General features: G+C 42.6%; 1 protein-coding gene across 3 annotated transcripts; it reads right to left on the bottom strand.

Moving 5' to 3' along the window:
* Nucleotides 1-8,415: 8,415 nt before the first annotated feature.
* LOC122539665 (transcription factor Sp9-like) lies at nt 8,416-22,380 on the bottom strand. Of its 3 annotated transcripts, none has more exons than XM_087977785.1 (2): nt 22,258-22,380; nt 8,416-13,092 (listed from the first exon to the last, which is right to left on the bottom strand). In XM_087977785.1, exons 1-2 carry the CDS (start codon nt 22,260-22,262, stop codon nt 11,913-11,915), a joined length of 1,185 nt encoding a protein of 394 aa, XP_087833911.1. In that variant the 5' UTR covers nt 22,263-22,380; the 3' UTR covers nt 8,416-11,912. The 3 variants fall into 3 exon arrangements, with proteins under 3 accessions (XP_087833911.1, XP_043530594.2, XP_087833912.1); XM_043674659.2 differs by lacking the exon at nt 22,258-22,380 and adding an exon at nt 19,463-19,796; XM_087977786.1 differs by lacking the exon at nt 22,258-22,380 and adding an exon at nt 13,177-13,199.
* Between the last annotated feature and the right edge of the window lie 1,646 nt (nt 22,381-24,026).

Here is a 24,026-nt window from a genome sequence, read left to right as displayed (position 1 = left end):
GATTAATTTAGGATAGCTGGTCGGCATGATCAAATTGGACGTGAGGGTCTGTTTCAATGTTGTACATCTCTATAACTCTATGATTCTAAGTGTTCCATCTATCAAAACCCAGTCAAATGTGAATTAAAAATAACACATTCTAAATTCTGCATAATGTAAATGAGAGATAAGACACCTACTATACCAGCTTAATAGAAAAAAGTTTGTATGACAAGAAATGGGATGTCTAATTTGTCTCAAAAAGATATCAACCTTAACGTGAAGGAGGCAGAACATAGACTAAATGTAGGTTAAATCATCCAAAATATTTTGGAACAAAAATATAAATTCCTGGAGAAACTCAGCAGGTCTGGCAGCATTTGTGGAGAGAAAACAGAATGAATGTTACAAGACAGCTCATGGTGAGACACTGGAGTCATAACATTGACTCTCTCTTCTCCCCACAGATGCTGCCAGACCTGCTGAGCTTCTCCAACAATTTCCATTTTTGTCTCAGATCTCCAGCATCTGTAGTTCTTTGTTTTACCTTTTGTAACAAAACCACTAGATCAGTGGAAATGTCAGTATTGTGATTCATGTTCAAAACATTAAGAGAGATAACAAATGTATTCAAGATGTATCTTTAATTCCGGAAGGCATCCATAGAATCCCTACAGTGTGGAAACAGGCCCTTTAGCCCAACAAGTCCACACTGTCCATCCAAAGAGTAACCCACCCAGACCCATTCCCGCTACCCTATATTTACCCCTGACGAACCTAATCTACACATCCGTGAACACTTTGGGTACTTTAGCACAGCCAATTCGCCTAACCTGCACATCTTTAGACCGTGGGAGGAAACCAGAGAACCCAGAGGAAACCCACGCAGACACAAGGAGCATGTGCAAACTCCACACAGTCACCCAAGGCTGGAATCAAATCTAGGTCCCTGGCTTTGTGAGGCAGCAGTGCTAACCATTGAGCCACCATGGCCCCCAAACATAGGACAGTCCTGGAGGGGTTGGCGACACAGCCTGAAGCCAAGAATTACTCAAGTCACTTAGGTTGTGACTTTTGAATATAGCTGAGGTCTCTTGACATATCCAATTTGATTTGGTATCAATCAGACATTATTCAACACAGCATTGGGAAGAACTATTATCCTAGGATCTACTTTCAGGTATTTAATTTGATACAAGTATGTTTTCTGAGAATTGACTTTGGTGCATGCTGCATGATGTTGGACCCCAGCACCTTTGGGGCAGATTCAAATAAGGATGAAAACTCAGAAACTGAAAATTTTGCTGAACTCTTTTTGAGGCTGTTATGGGCTAAACACAAAAACTGAGATGTGTGTCCATTAGCACTGGACACCTTGGCCAATCCAACTGTTCACACTGATCAGGTCAGTCTACAACTTAATCTGTCTGTGTTAAAATAACTCAGCAGCATCCACACAGTTTTGAATCACTTCTTTGATTACAGTTTCTCTAAATATCTTAAACTTCTTTCAGGTGATTTAGAAATCTCAAACAACTTCAATGTCAAAATCAGGGAAGCATTGGAAATGTCATCTGAGATGAGAAAAAGTGAATCTGACCACAAGAAACTATTGAAATACAATATATCCTGTATTGACCTTTTTACATTTTTTTATTTATGCAGATTATCCTCAGTTGGGCCAATTCACTTTGTTAGAAATGTGTAAGATCGAAATTCCTGTTACAAGTTGATCATGAATTGCAGATCTGAAGCTGGCTTTAACTGGCTAACACAAGCCTTTGCAATGTATTCTGTACAACCTTATGACGAAATGGTTCGTTCAGAAAAGGTCTTGAAGATTCCTCCCAGCTTTTTTTTTTTGACTTTGTACTGCCCTCGTGTGGACAGAGGATTTCATAACTCTTCCCCAGCTCACTAGCTGAAATCTATGCAATTAAATATAAAGAGGAAAAACTATTGACTTCTTTAGGCAAAACGTAAGTCACTGTTTAGAAGTTACTGTTAGAAGATTCCAGAAGAAGAATGATTAACATTGTGTATCATATTACTTTAGCCTTTGTTAAACTCCTAGGTGCAAACACCGAGGAGGAAAGGGTTTTACCTAAAACTAGGAGTCATTTCTTCGAAGGGGTCACCCATTTAAGATAGAGATTAGGAGTTTTTTTCTCACACAAAAGGTTGTGAGTCTTATTTATACTTTTCCTGGAAAGGTGATGGAAGCAAAGTCTTTGAATATTTTTAAACCAGAAATGGATACATCTTTGTAATAAGGGGAGTGAATGGTTAGCGGGGTTAGGTGGCAATATGGAATTAAGATTACAGTCAGACCAGCCGTGACTTAATTGGGCCATGGAGTGGGTTGAGGGGCCAAATAGTCTACTCCTATTTCTTCTTCATATGTTTTAAACTAATACCACCAACCTTACATTAAGGGCCACAATATTAACCTGTGTTTTTTTTTATGTATAAGTACTGTCAAGAATGCTTCACCAAGTTACTTAAAGAATGATGGGAGTCTACTTTGTGACTCAGCAGACAGAGAACTCCTGAATTCAATCAGGCTCCTAAAGTTAGTTGCCAAAGTGAGACCAGATATTTTCTTAAGAAAGGTAAGGCTTCCTTAAAGATGAACAGTTCAACAGATGTCACCTTGGCTCTTGCACTCCTGAGTGAGAAGTTTGTGAATTCTAGCCCCATTCCAAGACTTGAGCTCAGGCTGACACTTCGGGGCAGTACAGAAATCTCTTAGTATTATCAGATTACTGTACTGTCAGATGTGCTGTCACTCAGATGAGACATTAAGTTGAGGTCTTGTCCGTCCTTTCAAAATAAATCATGGAATCATTTGAAGGAGATCAAGGCAATGTCCTGGCCAAAGTTTAACCCTCAACAAACAGTTTTAAAACAGTTTAACTGGTCATATCTATCATTGTTAATTGTGTGACATTGAAATGTACAAACCATACATTAGTATTTTCTCATGGAAATTACATCCTCAACCTTTTCCAGCACCTTCAAAGTATAATATCCTCCAAAGGCATCTTACATTGATATATGTTGGCAACAGTGAACTTTGACCCCAAAAGGCAGACCATAAACTAGGTGATTGTTTCTGGGGAGTGTTTCAAAGGAGAAGAGAAAGATAGGGAGGTAATGATATTTAAGGAGGGAGTTATGGGCTATGGGGTCTTGATGACTGAAGGCATGGCCTCCATCAGTGCATTAAACAGGCAAATGTAGGAAGTGATTACCAAGGCATAGTTACTGGCAGCAATACTGCTTTAAGAATCATTAACATCATTTTCATTTTACTGTGGGAGCAGTGTATATTGTTTTTAAGAAAACACAGATGGTAGACTGTAGAAGGTTGTAATTTAGTGTGGGTTGAGGCAGCATCTATAAACTACTTTAAAACTGCCATCATGGTTTCTGATGCCATCAGAAGCCTTACAGTAAATTACAGCTTTCTACTCATTTTCAATCCTGCTTAATTCTATATTTAACCTTCTGAAAATGCTAGTATGATAAAGAAAGTATTCATCACTCTCTGGTAGAATTCACAAACAAAACCAACTGGGATATGCTAAATTGAAAATATGAAAATGGAATAAGACTCTGGAGGAAGAGTATAGGTCAAGAATTGGTGCCTGTGAATCCCCAGACTCCTGATCTCAGACTGGACAAAGAGGAGCCAATGGAAGACCAACAGTTTGCATTTATATAGTTTAGTGTAACTTCCCAAAGCATTTCACAGAGACCTGATCAAACAAAAAAATAAAAATGCAACCATGGGGAACACATTAGCACAGGTGATCAAACATTTGGCCAAAGAGGTACGTTTAAGAAGGATCTAGAAAGAAGAGAGACAGGCAGAGAGGTGAAATGTTTTAGGAAGGTACTCCAAAGTTCACAGTCTAGGCATAGCCATCAAAGCTGTAGTGAAGGCTGTGGAGCAGATTTGGGAAAATACTGAGTTATTTAGGGTTGTGGAGTTGGAGGAGGCAACTGAGGTAGGTGGAGGGGTAAGATCATGAACAGTAGCATGGAAATTTAAGTATCAAAGCTAGTAGGGATGGGAGATGAATGCAGTTTGATGTGATATAGAATAGAGCCAGCAGTGTTTTGATGAACTTAAGTTTATTCAGAGAAGATGTTATAGGGATTTCCTTTGTTTGTGAAGGAGCAGGAAACAGAGTAGATCAAACTCACTGAATCACTGAGCTACTTACTGACGGACAGTGTTTTAATATAATGGGGAAGAGCTGTCACAGTTTGCAAAGTCAGAATCAAATGAGATGTAGAATTGACAATTTATGGCTTAAACGCTAATGTTTGCTTTGAAACCTTAGCCTCAACAAATGATGCCACCAGTGAATGAAACCTAATAGAAGTAGCAAACATGCTTTGATTTCTTTTGCTTGCTGTTTCGTTTATGTCTGAGATTTTTGAATAAAACCTGACTGACCAGCCCAAAACCAGACTCAAGGCAAATTAAGAAAGAGGAATTTACAATGAATAGATTGCCTAAAAGATTAAAGCCTTGAAATGACAGTGTGTGAGTTATTGCATTTATATGAAATTCCTGTGTGAAAAGAAATGGGTAAATCCTTTGTTGCAATAATGGATAAAACAATGAAGTTTTAACTGACGTTTAGCAATGTTGCACAGCATTATTTAATCCATATGTATTATAAAGAGCAAAATCTCTACATAAACAGGATCTTCAAGGCTTGTTTTTAACTTAATTATATTTTAGTTAAAGTTAAACGAAACACTTGCATTAATATGTTGCCTTTTTATAATCATAGGATTGTCTAACATTCTTCTCAGACATATAAATACTTCTGTAATATAAACAGTCTTGTTGTGTAGAAAATGCAGCTATGTTGCACACAGCAAGATCCCACAAGAAGTTGTGCGATAATAACAAAACAATTTGTTTTTGTGATACTGAATTGAAGATGAATAATGGCAAGGACACCAGAAGTAATTCCTATGCTTCTCTTTGAAATAATGATTAGGTTAGATTCCCTACATTGTGGAAACAGGCGCTTCAGCCCAACAAGTCCACACCGAACCTCCGAAGAGTAACCCACCCAGACCCATTTCCATGCCATGTGAATTTTCACATCCACCTCCGAAGTGTAACCCACCCAGACCCATTTCCATGCCATGTGAATTTTCACATCAGACCAGATATTGGTTAAATAGTTTGTTTGATAGTTTGTACTCAGTGCTGTACTGGTATGTCCCAAGAGTGGAACCTGAGCATGTGAATTGTTACTTCAGAGATGAGACAGCAACCAAGTGAACTACAGCTGATGTTAGCATTGCTTAGAGTCACTTGAAAGGCACAATCCTCTTTAGATCTATGTTTCATTGGACATTAGAAGACTTTATTGCAACAAACTTATGATGAATCACAGAATTACAAAATTGTTACAACACAGAAGGAAGCCATTTGGCCTTTCACATCTGTATGGATTCTCAAATGAGCAATGCACCTAGAGCCAGTCACCTGTCTTCTCCCCATAATCTATAATAAGTCCTGTTCACCAATCCCAGCTGGAGTGAGGGATGTTCATACAAGGCAATGGAACATTTTTCTAACCCACTACCAGCATTAAACACTGTCCTGTCAGGTACCTTTGTACTATTGGCACAATAAATCCCTCTCTCCAACTTCATTCCAAATCACAAGGTTGCTCCCGACTATGCATGAACCTTTTGAACATTGTGGGTTTGTGAGAAACATTGATGAATTTTTGGTTAGATTTTTGTGCTACGACCTGCCACTCAGAACAATGTTCAAATGAAACAAATCATTTTACTTTAAGGGGGAGAGGTTGAATAGGCTAAGGCTGTTTTCCCTGAGCGTCGGAGGCTGAAGTTTGACCTTATAGAGGTTTATAAAATCATGAGGGGCATGGATAGGATAAATAGATAAAGTCTTTTCCCTGGGGTGGAGGAGTCCAGAATGAGAGGGCAAAGGTTTAGGGTGAGAGGGGAAAGATATAAAAGAGACCTAAGAGTCAACTTTTTCATGCAGAGGGTGGTACATGTCTGCAATGAGCTGCCAGATGAAGTGGTGGAGGCTAGTACGATTGCAACATTTAAAAGGCATCTGGATGGTTTCTGAATAGGAAGGATTTGGAGGGATATGGGCTAGATGCTGGCAGGTGGGTCTAGATTGGGTTGGGATATCTGGTCGGCATGGATGAGTTGGACTGAAGGGTCTGTTTCCGTGCTGTACATCTCTATGACTCTATGACTTAAACCAACAATGAGAGAAAAGCTTTCATCCAATCAGTCAGAAATGATATTGAATCCAAGCTTAGATATGGATGGAGTAGGTATTAACCTCATACATCAAGAGCAGTAATCCCCTTCCTGAATATTGCGGCCAAATGTATCATCCCAGATCATTTCAGTTTAGATTATGTTAAATTGCCACAGGTCAGGGGTTAAACTTGGAACTTTTTGGTGCTAGAATGTTGCCAAGATTGAAAAAATTCAATTATGTAGAGAGACTAGAGAAGTTACAATGGTTCTCTTTGGACCAAAGAAGGCTAAGAGGAGATTTGATTGTGGTTTTCAAAATCTTGAATGCTCTTATTACAGTAATTAGGAGAAACCACTTTTTGGTTGCAAAAAGGTCACCAACCAGGGACATAAGGTCAATGAAACCAAAAAAAGTTTGTTTGGACCATTGAGCCAACTCTATAGAGCAATCCACTCTGTCCCACCCTACTCTGTCCCATTCGAACTCTGAAACTCCGCAAGTTTATTTTTCTCAAGAGCCCAGCCTTAATTGTCTTTGTCTTCAAAACCCTCGTGGGTGTTGAGTTCCACTTCAGGTGATTGCTGAAGAAACCAGGGGTGAAATGAGGACATAGTGAGCTGTGATCTGGAATATATTGCTGGAAAAGTTGGAAACAGGAGATCATGTGATAAAATCTTCTGGAATACATCCAACCAGAATCGCTGACTCGCAAGTCAGAAAGGAATTAATGTTGGCACACTCTAACCTGTTCAGCTCAAGTTTGTGCTGAGCAGTCAATTTACCATTTAAAAAGCTCCAAACTATATTACGAATTACTCACTTTCACAGCCACATGTCCTTCCCCAGTAACCATTTCTGTTTCCAAAATAAATTTTAAAATGCATGAAAAACAGCACCTCATCTTTCAATTAGATGCTTACAGCTTTCCAGACTCAACATTGGATTCAACAGTTTCAGACCACCATCTCCACTCCAGTTTGTTTCCTTTGCCTGTTTTGGCATTGTTCTCTTTAAACAGCAGCACCCTTGCAGGAGACACACCTTTGTTTCTCTGTTTCTTTTTTTTTGCCTGTCGTGGTAGAATTAAAAACAATGTCATCAAACCAGAACATTAAGGGTTAATCATTAAGGGTTAATTGGACATGACAACAAGCAATTGATAAAGTGGTAAAGTATCGAGAAAACAGGCTGAATGCAAAAATAGCCTGATTTGACCGAGAGGTGACCGCTTGACACTGAACTGTCTGTGAGAACTATCATGTTGGGCTGTCACACAGAACCCCCCGGAGATGTTTTTGTGTATAATGGTATGTATTGCAAAGTATTGAAAGTACACAAAATGATGGTACAGCATGTAATCTTAGATTCAGAATACTGCTAATGTCTGGGGCCTAGCCTCATCCATTGAACTTCATCTCAGGCAGGGTTTGTGATTGTAAGAAGGCAGTGAGACTTGCTGCCAACTTAACTCGTGTGTTATTTGCTGTCAGACTTCACCTTTGGACAAGGATCATGAAAGGTGCCAGGAAACTCGAGTTCTCCATTCTGGCTGTCATAAAACAGGATCCTTGACAGATGGAAGGGCGAGAGACCTTTTGTAAATGTACATTTACTGTTTTGTATATTGCTTTACAGATATTTTTACTGCTTTATATATAAATCATTTAACATATATTTACTGCTTGATGTATACATTTACAGCTTAATACAGTATATTTATCACTCTTTATATACATAAAACCAGTCTTAAATGTGTTAATTTAGATCACTTAATCCGTAGAGTTTTCTGTTACATCCCACCAAATCCGTTATTGAATCTTGATATTATCCCATCACCGTGCCCTTTGCTTCTGCAACACTAATCCTAATTTCATTCAATCATTCCTAACACTCATTTTATCTTAGACCTTCCTTTAGTCCTTGTCCAATCCACTCTTGCACAAATATTATGTACATTTCTACCTTTCTCCAGCCCTGATGAAGGGTCAGATGGGTGACAGGTTAACTCTGTTTCCCCCAAAGGTGTTGCCATAATTTAATACAAAATTTTCTGTATTCTTAGAAGTAAGTTAACAATCTTATAATCAGTTGGAGTCCCTTTTTTGCTTTTACTATTGTAAGTATGAAAAACCATATCAAAAGCATCGTGAAACATTTGAAAACAATTTTTTTATTTTATGTCAACTATAAAGACAATGCAAATTAAATAAAAGAAACAGCATTAATTTCATATAGTGTATGTAATTCACAGCGTAGATTCTTAGTTTCTCTAAGAATATACAGATCATTTTAAGTGGATGGAGGATATGTTATTTTAACATCTGCTTCAATATCTGAAATACACATTATGGTTCTAGATAATCACACTCTGTGTACAGGGATTTGTTGGAACAATTTGGATCCTGTTTGGAATTTTCATACAACACAACTACTCTAAAATTATGCTTGAACATAGCCATGGTTCTTATTGAGAAACATTTTAACAGCCTCCCCCCAGGAACACCACTTTGTTCATGATCAGTATCTGGCCTGCTTTTGTGAATAATTATATTACAACGTTACTTGAATCAATATCAGGAGATCAAGTTTCCTGATACTACATTGATCAGTTAATTTGTTAGGGGTAACTAGACAAATACAAATGGGAGAAAACATGGAATGTTAGGTCAATAGGGACAGATGAAGATGAGTAGGGGAGCATAAACATCAGCATGGATCATTTGAGCCAAACATCAAGTTTGCATGTGGTACCTTCTTTGAAGTTAAATGTTGGTTGAAATTTTTTTTTGTACTCTGTGATCAGTTCCCAATGACATTTATTACAACTCCTTAATCATGGCTTGCAAGATATGATATGCATTATAATGCTAATGAAAATTGCTGGACCAGAATATCTACAAAGAGAAGCCCATGCTTCAGGTATCGATCTTCACTCCAACAAAGGGTTAAAAGGAATAAGTCACCACAATATTTGAAATGTTGACCTATATTTCTCATGATAGATACATATGGATGTAAAGCCATTCATAATGTGCATTTCCATAATGCCGTGCATATCTTCTACTTCTGGTTTTGTGAGTTTTATTCTTCTTTCATGTAAAGATAAGCAATGATAGTTGGGTCAGAAAGAAATCTCAAACAACAATGTGGGAACATCTTTACAATGTGCTGCAGTGGTTCAGGAAGAAACTCAACAGCAACTTTTAAAGGTCACTTTAGAATGGACAATATCCTGATATTATGCTGAACATGGGGCTGGGCCATTAGGATTATGTGCCAGTAGATAAGAGAGACAGAGTCATCAAGAGCTCCGTGAGATGGAACTAAATATAGGGAACTGGGACAAGACTAATGAGGGTAGTGCCACCTGCAAGTGAGCTTTCAAGAGTTCTGCTATCAGAACCAGGGAAACATGAGAACCATGGCTATTGCAGGGAAGTCTGTGTTGTCAATGGATGCAATTCAGCTCTACCTTAGGACTTCATTCGTTAATAATATGATAATGCACCAGTAACAGTGCACTATTAGATTATCTCACCCTTGGTAAAGACCAATAGCTTCAACAATCACTATCACAAGTAAATAATGAGATGCCTTCTATAAGTCAAATAATTCAAGGAGTGGCTATAGTCAATGTGAGATCCTATTTATTCTATGCATTTACATTTCATTATTTTTACTGCAAATATACAATTTATTAAATATTTCAGTGCCAATCCAAGCAATCTAATGACATTTGGATCTGACTGAATGTACCCAGGTGCATGAACTCATACTTTATGAAGGGTGTAATATGTTTTTTGTTGCTCCCTGTATGAAATATAGGAAGCAATCTATTAAAATTACATTAATGCCCATAGAATAAAACAGAAAACTAGACAACAGCTGAAATTGAATGTAAATGTTTTGTGGAAAATAAATGACAAAATTAAACACTACCATATCTAATAGCAGTAATAATTTTTTAAAAAGGCTTGTCTAAGACTTGTGATGGTCGTTTTGTTTCATAATCACCTGTGCTCTATGCCTTGCCATGTTGAAAGGCAACAAACACATGACTTCCCAACCATTACACATGCAAGATGCTGGTTATAAAAAAATGCTACACAGACTAGGGCGAGATACTGAAGTGCATCTGGTATTGGCAGCTTTCATCCTAATGTAGCCCCATGTCATTGCTAAAATCACTAGCGCATTATTTATTGCCACCCAGACACAAACTGGATGATTAGTAATTAAACTATACTTTTAAATAAAACAAAAACAAAACACTCTTTGTCTAACATTGTAAGAACCACAACTTGGTAAGTCTTCAAGATGCTTGAGATTCTATTTAATATTATGCCATTAAGTTTTACTTTTTTAACAAATATGTGACTGAAACAAATAAACTTTGCAATTTTGGAATGATAGGTTGATTGTAATGTGAACATTTCTTTCTGTTAAAAAGTGTTTTATGTGGGCTGAGTTTATGGAACAAAGCTCCCTAGAATGTTTACTCTTCCCTTTTTGAAACAATTTGGTAACACAACTTGTACTTTATGTTGTATATTATCCACATCAAAATATCTCTAAACACTACACAGCAAATTTCTTTTTGAAGTGCAGGAAGTTAATTTTAATTCTAAATAAGAACAATGTATTTTTTTTAAACCACAGAACTCTTGCTGAGATAGATATCACATCTCCTGCCATGTAGCCTACACCCATGGTCGGTGCAAGTTTGTTTTCAGAAACTACTGGCCTGTAGAAAGGAACCCTATATGCAATAACTGCTGTAGTTATGACCTCTTATTCTCCCCGTTGTTCAACTAAGAACATCTCTGAATAAATTGCTGGCTTAAATGAACATCAGTGGAAAGGGAGATGAAACAGACAGAAGGATATTAAAGGGACATTTGCCTTGTAATTAAAACAGAAACGAACAACATGTCCAAGTGGGTTGGTGAAGTCATGGAGAGAGTGCAGGAGGATCCCAGGCTGGGGAGCTACAGCTATGATGGCAGAAATGAAATATCGTGACTATTCCACTTGAGCAAAAGAGAGTAGAGTCATAGAGGTGTACAGCATGGAAACAGACCCTTCGGTCCAACCCGTCCATGCCGACCAGATGGCCCAACCGAATCTAGTCCCACCTGCCAGCACCCAGCCTATATTCCTCCAAACCCTTCCTATTCATATACTCATCCAAATGCCTTTAAAATGTTGCAATTGAACCAGCCTCCAGGTTTTTTTTTAATATGAAAGGAAATTACCAAGTATAAAATGAAAATTACAAATTATCTCAATGGAGTGAATAAGAAAGGACCATTCCCTGTGGTTGGGGAGATCAGTGAAGTTGTAATGAAGAGAATGAGGAGAGACATTCAGCGAGTGGGTGAGACAGAGATTACTGCACAGCTTTGTGAAGGGAGGAAGATATTTCGGGACCGAGGCTGGGCCCAATTATCCTGTAAGTTTCTTTTCCCCTGAGGAGCAGAAAATTGATCTTCTCCGTCTCTTTTCAAAACAGAAAGTCCCTTTTCTAATGTAAGAGCATGGGGATCAGTGGAACCTTTTTAGATTTCCTTCAAAACCTCACTCTGGTACTAGATACAGCAGTTCACAAGTGCAACTAATTCACACGAAATTTCTTTTCCACAAGTCTTTAATTTTGCTGTCGCTCAGTTGCCGGGATCCCATCGCCGATCCCCTTGGCCTGACAGTCTCTCTGGCTGTCCCCTGGAGACTGGGACTGAGCCGGCAGCGAGGTGCACTTGCTGGCCTCCCCGGCGCTCTCCTTGCCCGGGGGGAGCTGCCCGCTCTCCCCGTGCGTTTTCAAGTGCTTGGTGAGGTGGTCGGTCCGCATGAAGACCCGGTTACAGATGGGGCAGAAGAACCTCTTGGAGCCCGTGTGGGTCTGCAGGTGCCTCTGCAGCTCGTCCGAGCGGGTGAAGCGTTTGCCGCAGAACAGCCAGTTGCAGACGAACGGCCGGTCGCCGCTGTGCCAGCGCAGGTGCGCCTTCAGGTGTGAGGTTTTCACGTAGGCTTTCCCGCAGCCCGGGATGTGGCAGTTATGGAGCACCTTCTTCTTGCTGCTCCCGTCCGTGGCGGAGCCCAGTCTCTCCGCCTCCAAGCAGTTCGGGCAGCGGCAGTTCCCCTGCGCCGAGCTCCGGGACAGCGAGCGCCTGGAACTCTTCGCTCTCCCAGCACCTTCCAAGCTCTGGTTCAGCAGCAGCGGCTCCTGGATGGGCTCCGTCTGCTTATAGCCGTCCTGGTTGATCATGACCGGGCCCGACTGGAGCAGGTGGGTCGGGGGGCCGCAGATTTGATGGTCAGACCCGTAACCCCCTAAAGGGGGCTGCAGGGAGCCTGGGTGGGGGGAGTTTGAAAGCGTCGGCTGACTGCTCTGAAGGTCCATCCAGTTGGAGCCGGCGTGTAGATCCCACCAGGTGGCCGAGAGACCCCCGTCCTCGGCTGCCCCTCCCTGGGGAGGGGGTCGGAACCAAGAATCGTGATAGTGAGCCATGTCGACCCGGGGGTGCACGGAGTTTGCAAAGTATTCGACCGTCGAGTGGACTTGGGGTTTGTACTGGACGCAATCCTGTGACTTCAAACCCGGGCTGTTGAGCAAGACATACTTATTGCTGGCGGAGAAGTTGGAGCTGGCGTTCAAGGAAGGGCTGAAAGCACTGCTGCCGCTCGGGGCTATCCCCAAATTCTTAGGAAGGGCGGCCGATTTCCAGGAGCTGAAGCCGGGGCTCAGGGGCGAAGCGTGTTGTTCTCCGAGGCTACTCCATGTGGCAGCTTGCATTGCCGGGGGAATCTCCAGCAAGACTGTAGGCCGACTGCAAAGGGAAAGGAGAGAGTGAGAAGCCGCCCTTTGATAACAATGGGGTGAGGGGGGAGGTTGCGCGTCCGCCAGAACTCACTGAATGCCCGTTCACGAACACAACATGTCACTGCACCAACACCCGGTTGATTCCCCCCGCCCCAGGCTTTGGCAGCAAATACACACACAAGTCACCAGTGGCTGTGAGGGGATTGCATTAACCCTGTCCACAAACCGACCCACTGATGCGAACCCCCTCTGAAACCGTAAATGTTTGTCTGCTGGTGTTCCTCTGTGACCAAACCTGTTGGACGATGACCTGGAGTCGTGTGATTTTTAATTTTGTACACCCCAGTCCAACACCGGCATCTCCAAATCACCAAAAACAGATGTTGCCGGAAAAGCTCAGCAGGTCTGGCAGCATCTGTGCAGAGAAACAAAACGAACGTTTCACGTCCCTTCCTCCGAACTTTAACTCCGAGCTCTCTGCACAGACCTGCTGAGCTTTTCCGGCAACTTCTCGGGGTTTTTTTTTTGTTTCTGATTTACAACATCCGCAGTTTTTTCGGTCTTTATTTTTGTGTGAGCTGGGTCGATCTCAGATTCTCCAGCGAGGTATGCCAGAGTTATGTCTATAAGAGAGAAATCCCGTGCCCCCGGTTCGACATCCCTCACCAACCCCGCTACACTTTGTATTGACTGACTGATGCCCCTCCCCGTTTCTATTCCAAACCCAGCCGTGAAGCGGTAGAGAGATTGGCATTAAGCAGCAGTAAGAGGAAACTAAGTGAGGGCTAAGGAGCTGGGAAACAGTATCTATTGAGACCGTGCTGGTTATTATAGCGGCATTTTGTCGAGATGTCAGTGTTGGGCTGGGATGGATAAGATCAGAAGCCACATGACACCAGGTTATAGTCCAACAGGTATATTTGAAATAACAAGCTTTCCAAGCGAGGTTCCTTAGGGGTTCAAATGAACCTGTGGAATTATAACCTGGTGTCGTGTGATTCCTGGAGTTTGTAACATCGGGACTGATGTATCAGCACAATACTAAAACAACACCCATTTTCCTGTTTAGCATCTGTTTATAGGTCAGGTGACAATATCAAAACCAAACCTTGTAGAGTATTGTAACTTCAGACATTTTCTGTCAGTATTTTGAGGGTTTAGGTGTTAAGATTAAGAGGAAAACATCAATGAATATATTTGAGCACAGGACTTTCAAGCCCAATATAAGATCAGCTTTTATGATCCAACCTATGTAGATTAATGTCTGAAGAAATTATGAACTATTTCTGAGTGTTAAAACTAATTTATATCCTGCACAAGTTTGACAACTTGCTTTCTTACATTCTTGGGAAGTAAACAAGCAATAGTTTATCATCTTGTTATCAGATTAAGTGTCTCTTATCTCTAGCTTCCCATTTCGCTTGTAGATATTTCCTTATCAATCTTTTCCCCCCCAAGGAGATAGGGTCACAGAGTCATAGAGATGTACAGCATGGAAACAGACCCTTTGGTCCAACCTGTCCATGCCGACCAGATATCCCAACCCAATCTAGTCCCACCTGCCAGCACCGGCCCATATCCCTCCAAACCCTTCCTATTCATATACCCATCCTTCTGGACTCCCCGACCCCAGGGAAAAGACTTTGCCTATTTACCCTATCCATGCCCCTCATAATTTTGTAAACCTCTATAAGGTCATCCCTCAGCCTCCGACACTCCAGGGAAAACAGCCCCAGCCTGTTCAGCCTCTCCCTGTAGCTCAAATCCTTCAACCCTAGCCACGTCCTTGTAAATCTTTTCTGAACCCTTTTAAGTTTCACAACATCTTTCCGATAGGAAGGAGACCAGAATTGCACGCAATATTCCAACAGTGGCCTAACCAATGTCCTGTACAGCCGCAACATGACCTCCCAACTCCTGTACTCAATACTCTGAACAATAAAAGAAAGCATACCAAACGCCTTCTTTACTTTCCTGAAGCCGTGTGATAACTTTCCCATTCTGCTGAATTTAAACTCCTCCATTTGGTCTGTAGAGTGGACACCCCTCGGGAATTTGTATTATATGTGCCTCTGCACAGGTGCAAGAACGGTTTACACTGACCCTCCAGCTGCCTCATGTAAATGTAGTCTTGTACAAGTAAGAGATGCCTTTGGTTTGTCTGTTGGACTGAGTCAAACTCCAATGTTTGTTTGTTATCTTCATACAGAACCGAACTGTGTTTGTCATTATTTATATGAAGCGTTTTTATGTATAAAGTATATTTTTGAAATGTAAAAAAATGAAAGGTTTATACTGAGGCCACAGCGGTGGTGATTGTGCGCAGGGATGTCTTCTAAAAAGGCTCAGGACAAAGCAAAGACCACTTGAATCCCACCATTCAACGCGTGTCACAAAAAAAAACTAGGTTGTAGCTGCTCTATTAGCTGACTCTGTCTTATTCTTCTATAACTCGAACCTGCCCACTCTGCCTGAACACTGCAACCTCAACTGCTGAAGTCCAGAATTAGCACTCCCCCTGTCCACTGGATCTCGTGCCGCCTCACGTCCCCAAATTTTACAGAAAGCTCTTCAGTTTTTCCAAAGTACTACTTAGTCATAGAGATGTACAGCACGGAAACAGACCCTTCGGTCCAACCTGTCCATGCTGACCAGATATCCCAACCAAACCTAGTCCCACCTGCCAGTACCCGGCCCATATCCCTCCAAACTCTTCCTATTCATATACCCATCCAAATGCCTCTTAAATGTTGCAATTGTACCAGCCTCCACCACATCCTCTGGCAGCTCGTTCTATACACGTACCACCCTCTGTGAGAAAATGTTGCCCCTTAGGTCTCTTTTATATCTTTCCTCTCTCACCTTAAACCTATGCCCTCTAGTTCTGGACTCACCGACCCCAGGGAAAAGACTGTCCATTTGCCCTATCCATGACCCTCATAATTTTGTAAACCTCTATAAGGTCACCCTTCAGCCTCTGACTCTCCAGGGAAAACAGCCCCAGCCTATTCAGCCTCTCCCCAAAGCTCACTTGTCCGAAAGTTGGCCCCTTTTGCCATTTTAAAAATCAGTCATTGAAACAGACTTGTTGGAGAATCTGCGCAGGATAGAATTATTTCAAATGTAATTCTATAAACGTATCTTTCATCTTGTTCATAAACCTTATGAAAAAAATTCTATTTGTTTTGGTGACCAATCCCTCAGAAATCTCCCCATATCTGCGTCGGGCAGATATGGGTGAGGTTTATGTTTGAAAGCTCTGTACACCTTTCTAACCTCTTCGCTAGACTTAAAGTGTGCTTTTGTTTACTGAAAGCGAATTTTACAGAATTTTTCACCGTGTTACATGATTGTGAAAAGGCAAAAACAAAAGGGAAACGTAAAGCCATTCAAAGTTTTAAAAAAATCACAACGCCAGGTTATAGTCCAACAGGTTTATTTGGAAGCATTAGCTTTCTGAACGCTGCTCCTTCATCAGGTAGTTAGTGGTGCAGGATCATAAGACACAGAATTTATAGCAAAAGATCATAGTGTCATACAACTGATAGGATAAATCGCAAATCCTAACTGATACATCACACCATTAAAGCCGTACAATATTCTTACTTTCAAATGCCCGGATTGTGGTGAGGGATACGGAGCTATCAGAGACCATTCGATCCTCTTTTGGATCGAGTTTGGAAAACGAGGACAATTGTAAAAGATCCGTTTGAACACAACAGAATAAGTAACAAAGATTGAATATGATCGGTGTGGCCCGAGTGTTTCAAATTACATTTGAAATAATTGGCGGAAGCACACCTTTACAAGCTTCCCTGCAAGGATTTCACATCTTGTGGGCGGCACGGTGGCAAGCACTACTGCCTCATAGCGCCAGAGACCTGGGTTCAATTCCCGCCTCAGGCGACTGACTGTGTGGAGTTTGCACGTTCTCCCCATGTCTGCGTGGGTTTCCTCCGGGTGCTCCGGTTTCCTCCCACAATCCAAAAGATGTGCAGGTTAAGGGAATTGGTCATGCTAAATTGCTAAGTGTTAGGTAAGGGGTAAATGTAGGGGTCTGGGTGGGTTGCGCTTCGGCGGGTCGGTGTGGACTTGTTGGGCTGAGGGCCTGTTTCCACACTGTAAGTAATCTCATCTAATCTTCGGCAACCACCCGAGAACTATCAGAAGCGACTTTTTAACATCCAATTCGATTTTTTATTTAAAGACTGATGAACGTCATTTACAATTTTTAACTTAAAAATGCTGGAAAAGCAAGAAGGAGAATCGACGTTTCAGGAATAAGGGCTTATGCCCGAAACGTCGATTCTCCTGCTCCTTTGATGCTGCCTGACCGGCTGCGCTTTTCCAGCAACACATTTTTAAGCTCTGATCTCCAGCATCTGCAGCCTTCACTTTCTCCTCATTTACAATTTTGTCAAGATGATGTGAGAATTGTCAAATTCCGTGATGTGACCGACTTCAAGACACCCCCTCCCCACCCCTGATCCCCCAACCCTAGGTCCTTGGGATCTGAGAACAATCTGGACGCGGTTGTTGGAACTTTGGATGTGGTGCTGTGCCGCTAACATGGAACTCGACAGATCAAAATTCTAAACCCCCAACTCCGCCGCTTCCCTCTGTTCACCCAACTTAGCACGAACTGCCAAAAATAGGTAGCGTCCATTTCTCTAATTCTGGGCGACACTTGAAGGGAGAGGGGGCGGGTGAGTGTATCAGACATGATAATATAGTTGAAATTGCAACAGCGAAATGAACAGCCACAACCAGTCAAGAAGATGACAGGATCTTTCTGACTTTTGATTAAAGCTGTAAAGTTGCCCATATCTCCCCCCCCCCCCCACCATCACCCACCCACCACCCCGGGGATGGAGCAGGGCAGCAGAGAAAGGAGTCACTTGTAGCTGGATGACGCATGTCACCGTGTGCTTTGTAGAGGTACTCAGTGGATAGTTAGGATGGCGCAACGCCGTCCAACGTATAATACCATGCCAGCAGATCTCCCGGCAGTTGTAGGTATGAGCAGCACAAAGCCAGGACAGAACTGTACAGAACTATCCAAAAATCCATCGCTCCCTGTCCTATTGTAACCCGTAACTGCTTATCCCTCCGCCTGCTTTCCCTGGTATACATTCCGGAAGGTTATAAAATGCAACTTTAATCACTACTTTCAGAATATCCCTCTTCCATTCTATTCCTTTCATCCTAATGGGTGTCCCTTAACTCTAGTAATTAGTGCAATCTATGGGATGTAATTTATATATGATAAAAAGGGGGCTTGAATGAGCTGATTAGCACCGTCTTCCCGTGCTGGATGATATGGTCTGTCTTTTTCCAGTCCAGATCCCTCTAGTCTTGCTGAATATAGAACAAAAACCTTCAACTTCTCGTTTTTCTGTTCCGTACTACCAATCATTGGTTTAATTTATATTAGAAATGTAGGTGGCATATATCCGTAAAATAGTTCCTCGTTTTGCATGTTTATTCTGTACGCGGTGAACCCGATTTTCACTATGGCCAAGCAGATTGGTCATAAATTCTGCAGAGATTCACAATCTCAGCGTGTCATTAAACTGTTTATTATAACAACAGCAAGACTTGGTGGAATCTCTGCCTCACACACGCACACGGCACTGAGATGTACAATTCAAATAGGTCCGGAATTCTAATGAACCAGGTCTCAATTAAATGAATCAGAAACATGAAATCGTTGATGTTCAAACACTAGCTCTGTTTCTCTCTCCAAGCTCCCTACCAGGTGGGTGGGGGGGGGGGGGGGGGATCTTGCAGCTTTTCCTGTCTTTACCGCGTTGCGGGAGCGGTCTGGCAATTCCTCCTTGAGAACTGGGAAATACAGTGCCCAGAGTGACTGCGTGGTCCTGTGGAACTGGAAGAATCATGGAGTTGTGTGACGGCGCAGACGGAGGCCACTCGGCCCGTCGCGTCCCCGCCGGTCCTATCCCCTAGTGCCAATATCCTGCCTTTTCCCCATTTTCTCTCCCCAAAAATTAATTCACCCAAAAGCCTCAATTGAACCCGCCTCCACCACATTTCCAGGCTCTGTACTCTTGACTCGCTGAGTGAAACTCTTTCCCCTCTCCCATCATCCTTCCTTGGTTTGCACACGATGAGACATGCCACCCCCTCCCCCACTATATTCCCAACCACTCATCCCTAAACTGACTGCCATGGAGCGGGGTGCAGGGAGTGAGGGTTGAACCTCTGCGTTCCAAGCACCGCTCACTTTCCACACGCACTCTATGCTCGAGTCCCGGTTAGCGACGCTTCCCCGTTAACACACACACACACACTCGGTCTCTCTCTCTCACACACACTCATCTGCCAGTGGGAGAACACTGAGGAAAGTCACTGCCTACCTGCTGTTCCACAATTGGGTACAAGCTCCGTGTTCTCTCGGTGAACTCTGGGAGGATTGTTGAAATGGAATCGGACGGAACGCGGCCAGAGATATTGTAACGAAATTCTTTTTAAAAAAAAGCTCCCCCCAAAGTCGACGAGACTTTAACGAAACGCCGCTGTCAACAGGTGGTCAGGTCAACACTGAGTTTGGGGCTAAGCTGGATTCATACACGCACAGAGAGAGTGGGTGTGGGGATAGAGAGGGCTAGCAGTGGCCGCTCGGGGCTGCTGCTAATGCAAGCTGATCCGTCAGTCTGACTCAGCGTCGCCTCCTGTCTCTCTCTGCTCATCCCAGACTGGCTCTGACTGATCGACGAGTTGCTCTTTTTACCGCGGAATCAGACATGGCTCCTCCCAGCCTATGACTCGGCATCAAACTACATCTTCAGAGAAAACAAAACCGCAAACAGCCAACCCAGAGCCCTTACTGACATTCCGGACACCACATTCAGTTCTGGTAGGCTGGGGGCGGGCCCAGAACTTCAGATCCACTTATAATTGCAATGCCCTTTATAGAGTACCTTACTTCCAAACAACAACAAAAAATACTTTTTTAAACATGAGTACAAGTTGTGGTACTGGCTTCTACTTTCTAACAGTCTCCACTCTTCAAAAATAGACCACTGGCCCGCGTTGAGGGTGTGCTGATCAAGCAAAACGCATTATAAAGAAATCGCAATGTTGGTTCTATACAATATAATTGAATCAATCGGATTTCGGCTGCTTACCAGGGGATGGGAGTTGTGAACGGTTAGCGTTTGCCGCTTTATTGTAGCAGATGTTTGTTGCCTTTCAAATTGAATATCAAGAAAGGTTTCGCTGGTTGTCAGGAGCTTTGACGAGTTCCACTTTGCCAAGTGTCCCATGAGCTTCTCTCTCCAGCTCCACGCCCGAACGGGTGCAATGTCCCACACTGACCCCGAGCTGAAGGGTATAGGGGCCCAGGGGCTGTCCCAGTTGGAGATTGACCTCACGGTGACTCTCTGGGGAGGGTGATGGTTTGTGAAGGTTGTAGTGGGGGAAGGTTTTTATTTAGATAATAGTTAAGGTTCTTATCAGTGTATTTGGTGCAACATGAGATTTGAGAGGAGTGTTCCGTGAGGGTGACCCTACCACAAAGGGTCACGCGCGAATTCCCTGTCTGACGGTTGGAAATCCCCTTTTATTTTGACAATACCGAAATGTGAACTTAAAATCACGGCAAAAGAAAGTGCAGAGGGAGTGTGCTTTTTTTTTAAAATTGAAGGCAGGACTCTGCAGTCCCATATTAAAGATGGTCTTTCTCCTGGTGGCTACACAGCCGATCTCGGATGAACTTGATCTGACCCGACCTGGTTTGACCCAACACGTTCATTCCTGTCTTTGAACCCGCCAACCGCATAATGGCTCCGCCTTCAGCTTTGGAAGAGTAGCGTGCACTATCCCCGAGGAACCGTCGACCGAAATCATTCACAATGCCGGACACCGCCGGATTTGAGGTTATCTCGCTCTATCCACCTTGTAATATCGTGAAAGGCCTACGTACAACAAGGGGTATTCACTCCTGTTACAGAGCGCTATCTACTCCCGGAGCTTTTGCAAGGAGAGAAATGAATAAAAGATTATGATGTGATAGATCATATAGCACGGAAACAGACCCTTTAGTCCAACTCGTCCATACCGAACAGAATCCCAAACTAAACTAGTCCAGCTTCCCTGTGTTTGACCCATATCCCTATAAACATTCTGAGGAAGACTTCTGGACCCGAAACGTTAACTCTGATTTCTCTCCATAGATGCTACCAGACCTGCTGAACTTTTCCAGCAATTTCCGTTCTCGCTCCCTTTAAACCTTTCCTATTCGTGTACCTGCGCAAATGGCCCTTAAATGTTGTAATTGTACCACTTCCTCTGGCAGTTCACTCCACAAGGTATTGGTGAGACCGCGCCTGGAGTATTGTGCTTAGTTTTGGTCCCCTTATCTGAGGAAAGATGTAGTGGCATTGGAAGCAGTTCAGAGAAGGTTCACTAGATTAATCTCAGAGACAAGGGGCATGAAAAGATATTGAAACAATTTAGGCTTGTACTCTCTGGAATTTAGAAGAATGAGGGAGATCAAATTGAAGAATTCAAGACAATAAAAGGGGGCATAATGTCTGAAACGTCGATTCTCCTGCTCCTCCAATGCTGCCCGACCTACTGCGTTTTTCCAGCACCACGCTCTGGACTATGATAAAAGGTGTGGCTAAAATAGACTGGAACTGATGCTTCCTATTGTGGGGCACTCCAGGACGAGAGGTCACAGTCTTAGGACAATGGGTAGCAAATTTAAAACAGAGTTGAAGAGAAACGATTTTTCCCAGGGGGTTGTGAATCTGTGGAATTCGCTACCCCCAAAGTACGGTGGATGTTGAGACAGTGAGTACATTTAAGAGAGAGTTAGACAGAATTTTAATTGGTAATGGGTTTTGAAGGGATATGGGGAGAAGGCAGAAAAGGGGGGATGAGAAGCATACCAGCCATGATCGAATGGCGGAGCAGACTCGATGGGCCGAAAGGCCTACTTCTGCTTCTATATCTTATGAACACAAACGAAAAGTTTGTGGAAAAGTTGTTCCTTCGGGTCCATTTTAAATCTTTCTCCTCTCACTATAAAATTATGCTCTCTAGTTTTGAATTACCCCATCCTGGGGAATAGAGCTCGTCCCAAACATGGTCAGATAGACAAAGGCTAAAAATGTTTTTTGGGCCCATCTTAAAACGGTGTGCATACCTCATTGACCACAACCCGCGCTGAGAAATGTCCGGTGGTAGCGAACTTGCGTTAAATATGCAAGTCTTCCTTTCTGTTTCGTGCAATGTACCTGTTTACTAAACAGGACGTGGACGGCTTCCCGGTCTGTTCACAATGAGGGTCTGCTGCTGCATTTTAGCAGAATTTTTGTTTGCTCTCAAACCGAATTTCAAGACAATTCGTTGCCCGGGAGGGAAGGAGGGGAGAATGTTCTGGGGAAAGAGTTTGCTGGGACAAGGGATAAATTCACGTCACCAGGAGTCGGCAAAAGCGGAGATACACAAAAGGCCGGAGTCAGCGGATTAAAAGGGGCGGAGGGATTGGCTGAAATTTGGATCGAGTCGAGCCCCTGGCATCTTGTAGGTGAGACGATGATTTGATATTCGGTTTGCTGGGAACCTGGATAGGGATGATGCAAGTGGGAATAACGGGTCAGAGAGGATGTGGACTGCTCTATTTTGAGCGAACAAAAATAAAGGACTGCGGATGCTGGAAACCATCATCCACAGACTGATTCGAAATTAATTCAGTTTTCATCCTGGACTAGCAACTCTGATTTCTCTCCACAGAGGCTGCTAGACCCGCTGTGTTTCTCCAGCATATTTGAATACATATGATTATTCTAACCCAAACATTGACCCGTCCCTTCATTTATTCCAGACAGACTGACCCACTGTGTATTCGCTATTATATTTTCATCCTTTTGATTGCGTATACAGTGGGATTTAAAATTAAATTTTGCAGCTCGCAATGATGCAACTGCTTGAGGTATGTTAGAAGCAAATTAGACGTGGGGGGGATTTTTCAACTTGCTTTGCAACTTCAATCTAGACGGAGATGTCATAGCTAGGGGATTAAGGATAACAGATTTAAAACCGAGCTAGGGGATTAAGGATAACAGATTTAAAACCGAGATAAGGAGAAATTACGTTCTCAAAGGGTCATGAATCTGTCCAGTTCACTACTCCAGAGCGTGGACACATGGTCACTGGATAATTTTAAGGAGGATATAGAGTTTTAATAGTTCTAGATTTTTGGGACAATCGGGGAATTAAGGGCTATGGGAAAGGGGACGTGAGAGCTGTCGTATCAGACATGATAGTCTCAAATGGCAAGCGGGCTAGAGGGGCCGAACGGACTACTGCTCCTATTTCCTCCTGCATTGTGATTGTATCATTCACACATCCGCGCATGGCAACAAAAACTGAAGGCAACAACTCCCATTTTACAAGTTTTTGATCATTAATTTAAGAAACATTCCGGATAAATTAAAATTGTTTTTGATGGATATCTGATTCTGCAGTTCAGTGTCAGAGCAGATGGAATGTAGACTTTGCCCAGAGACAGTAAAGAGTTGAATAATGTCGCGCCTGAACGCTTGGGGCTTCGATTGACACTTGAATATTAGAAAATAAATCTTCACGAGAATCTACAAGCACACGGCAGACCCATTGACTCCAGAAACAGCAAAAAAATTATAACATTTTGGGAAGGTATTCCATGAAAGTGTTTGCGCTGATAGCGTCAACACAACGAAAATGTTCCAGACTTCAAATTATCGAAAGGTTCAGTTGGAAATGGCAGAAGAGCCCACCTTTTTTTTAAAAAAAGAATATTTTTGCTGCAAAGAGAGGGGTTTGGTGGGGGGGGGGGGGGGGGGGAGGTATTTTTGTGGGTAACAGGGGGGGATTATCAAACACATCGGAAGATTGTTGGGGCAGACGGGGGAGATTACAGGGGAGCTTAGT

Source organism: Chiloscyllium plagiosum, unplaced genomic scaffold (genome assembly GCF_037043375.1).
Source record: "Chiloscyllium plagiosum isolate Xiang-an unplaced genomic scaffold, Cpla_swu_hap1 HiC_scaffold_32, whole genome shotgun sequence".
Classification (NCBI taxonomy): domain Eukaryota; kingdom Metazoa; phylum Chordata; class Chondrichthyes; order Orectolobiformes; family Hemiscylliidae; genus Chiloscyllium; species Chiloscyllium plagiosum.
This window is presented reverse-complemented; position numbering and strand designations above follow the sequence as displayed.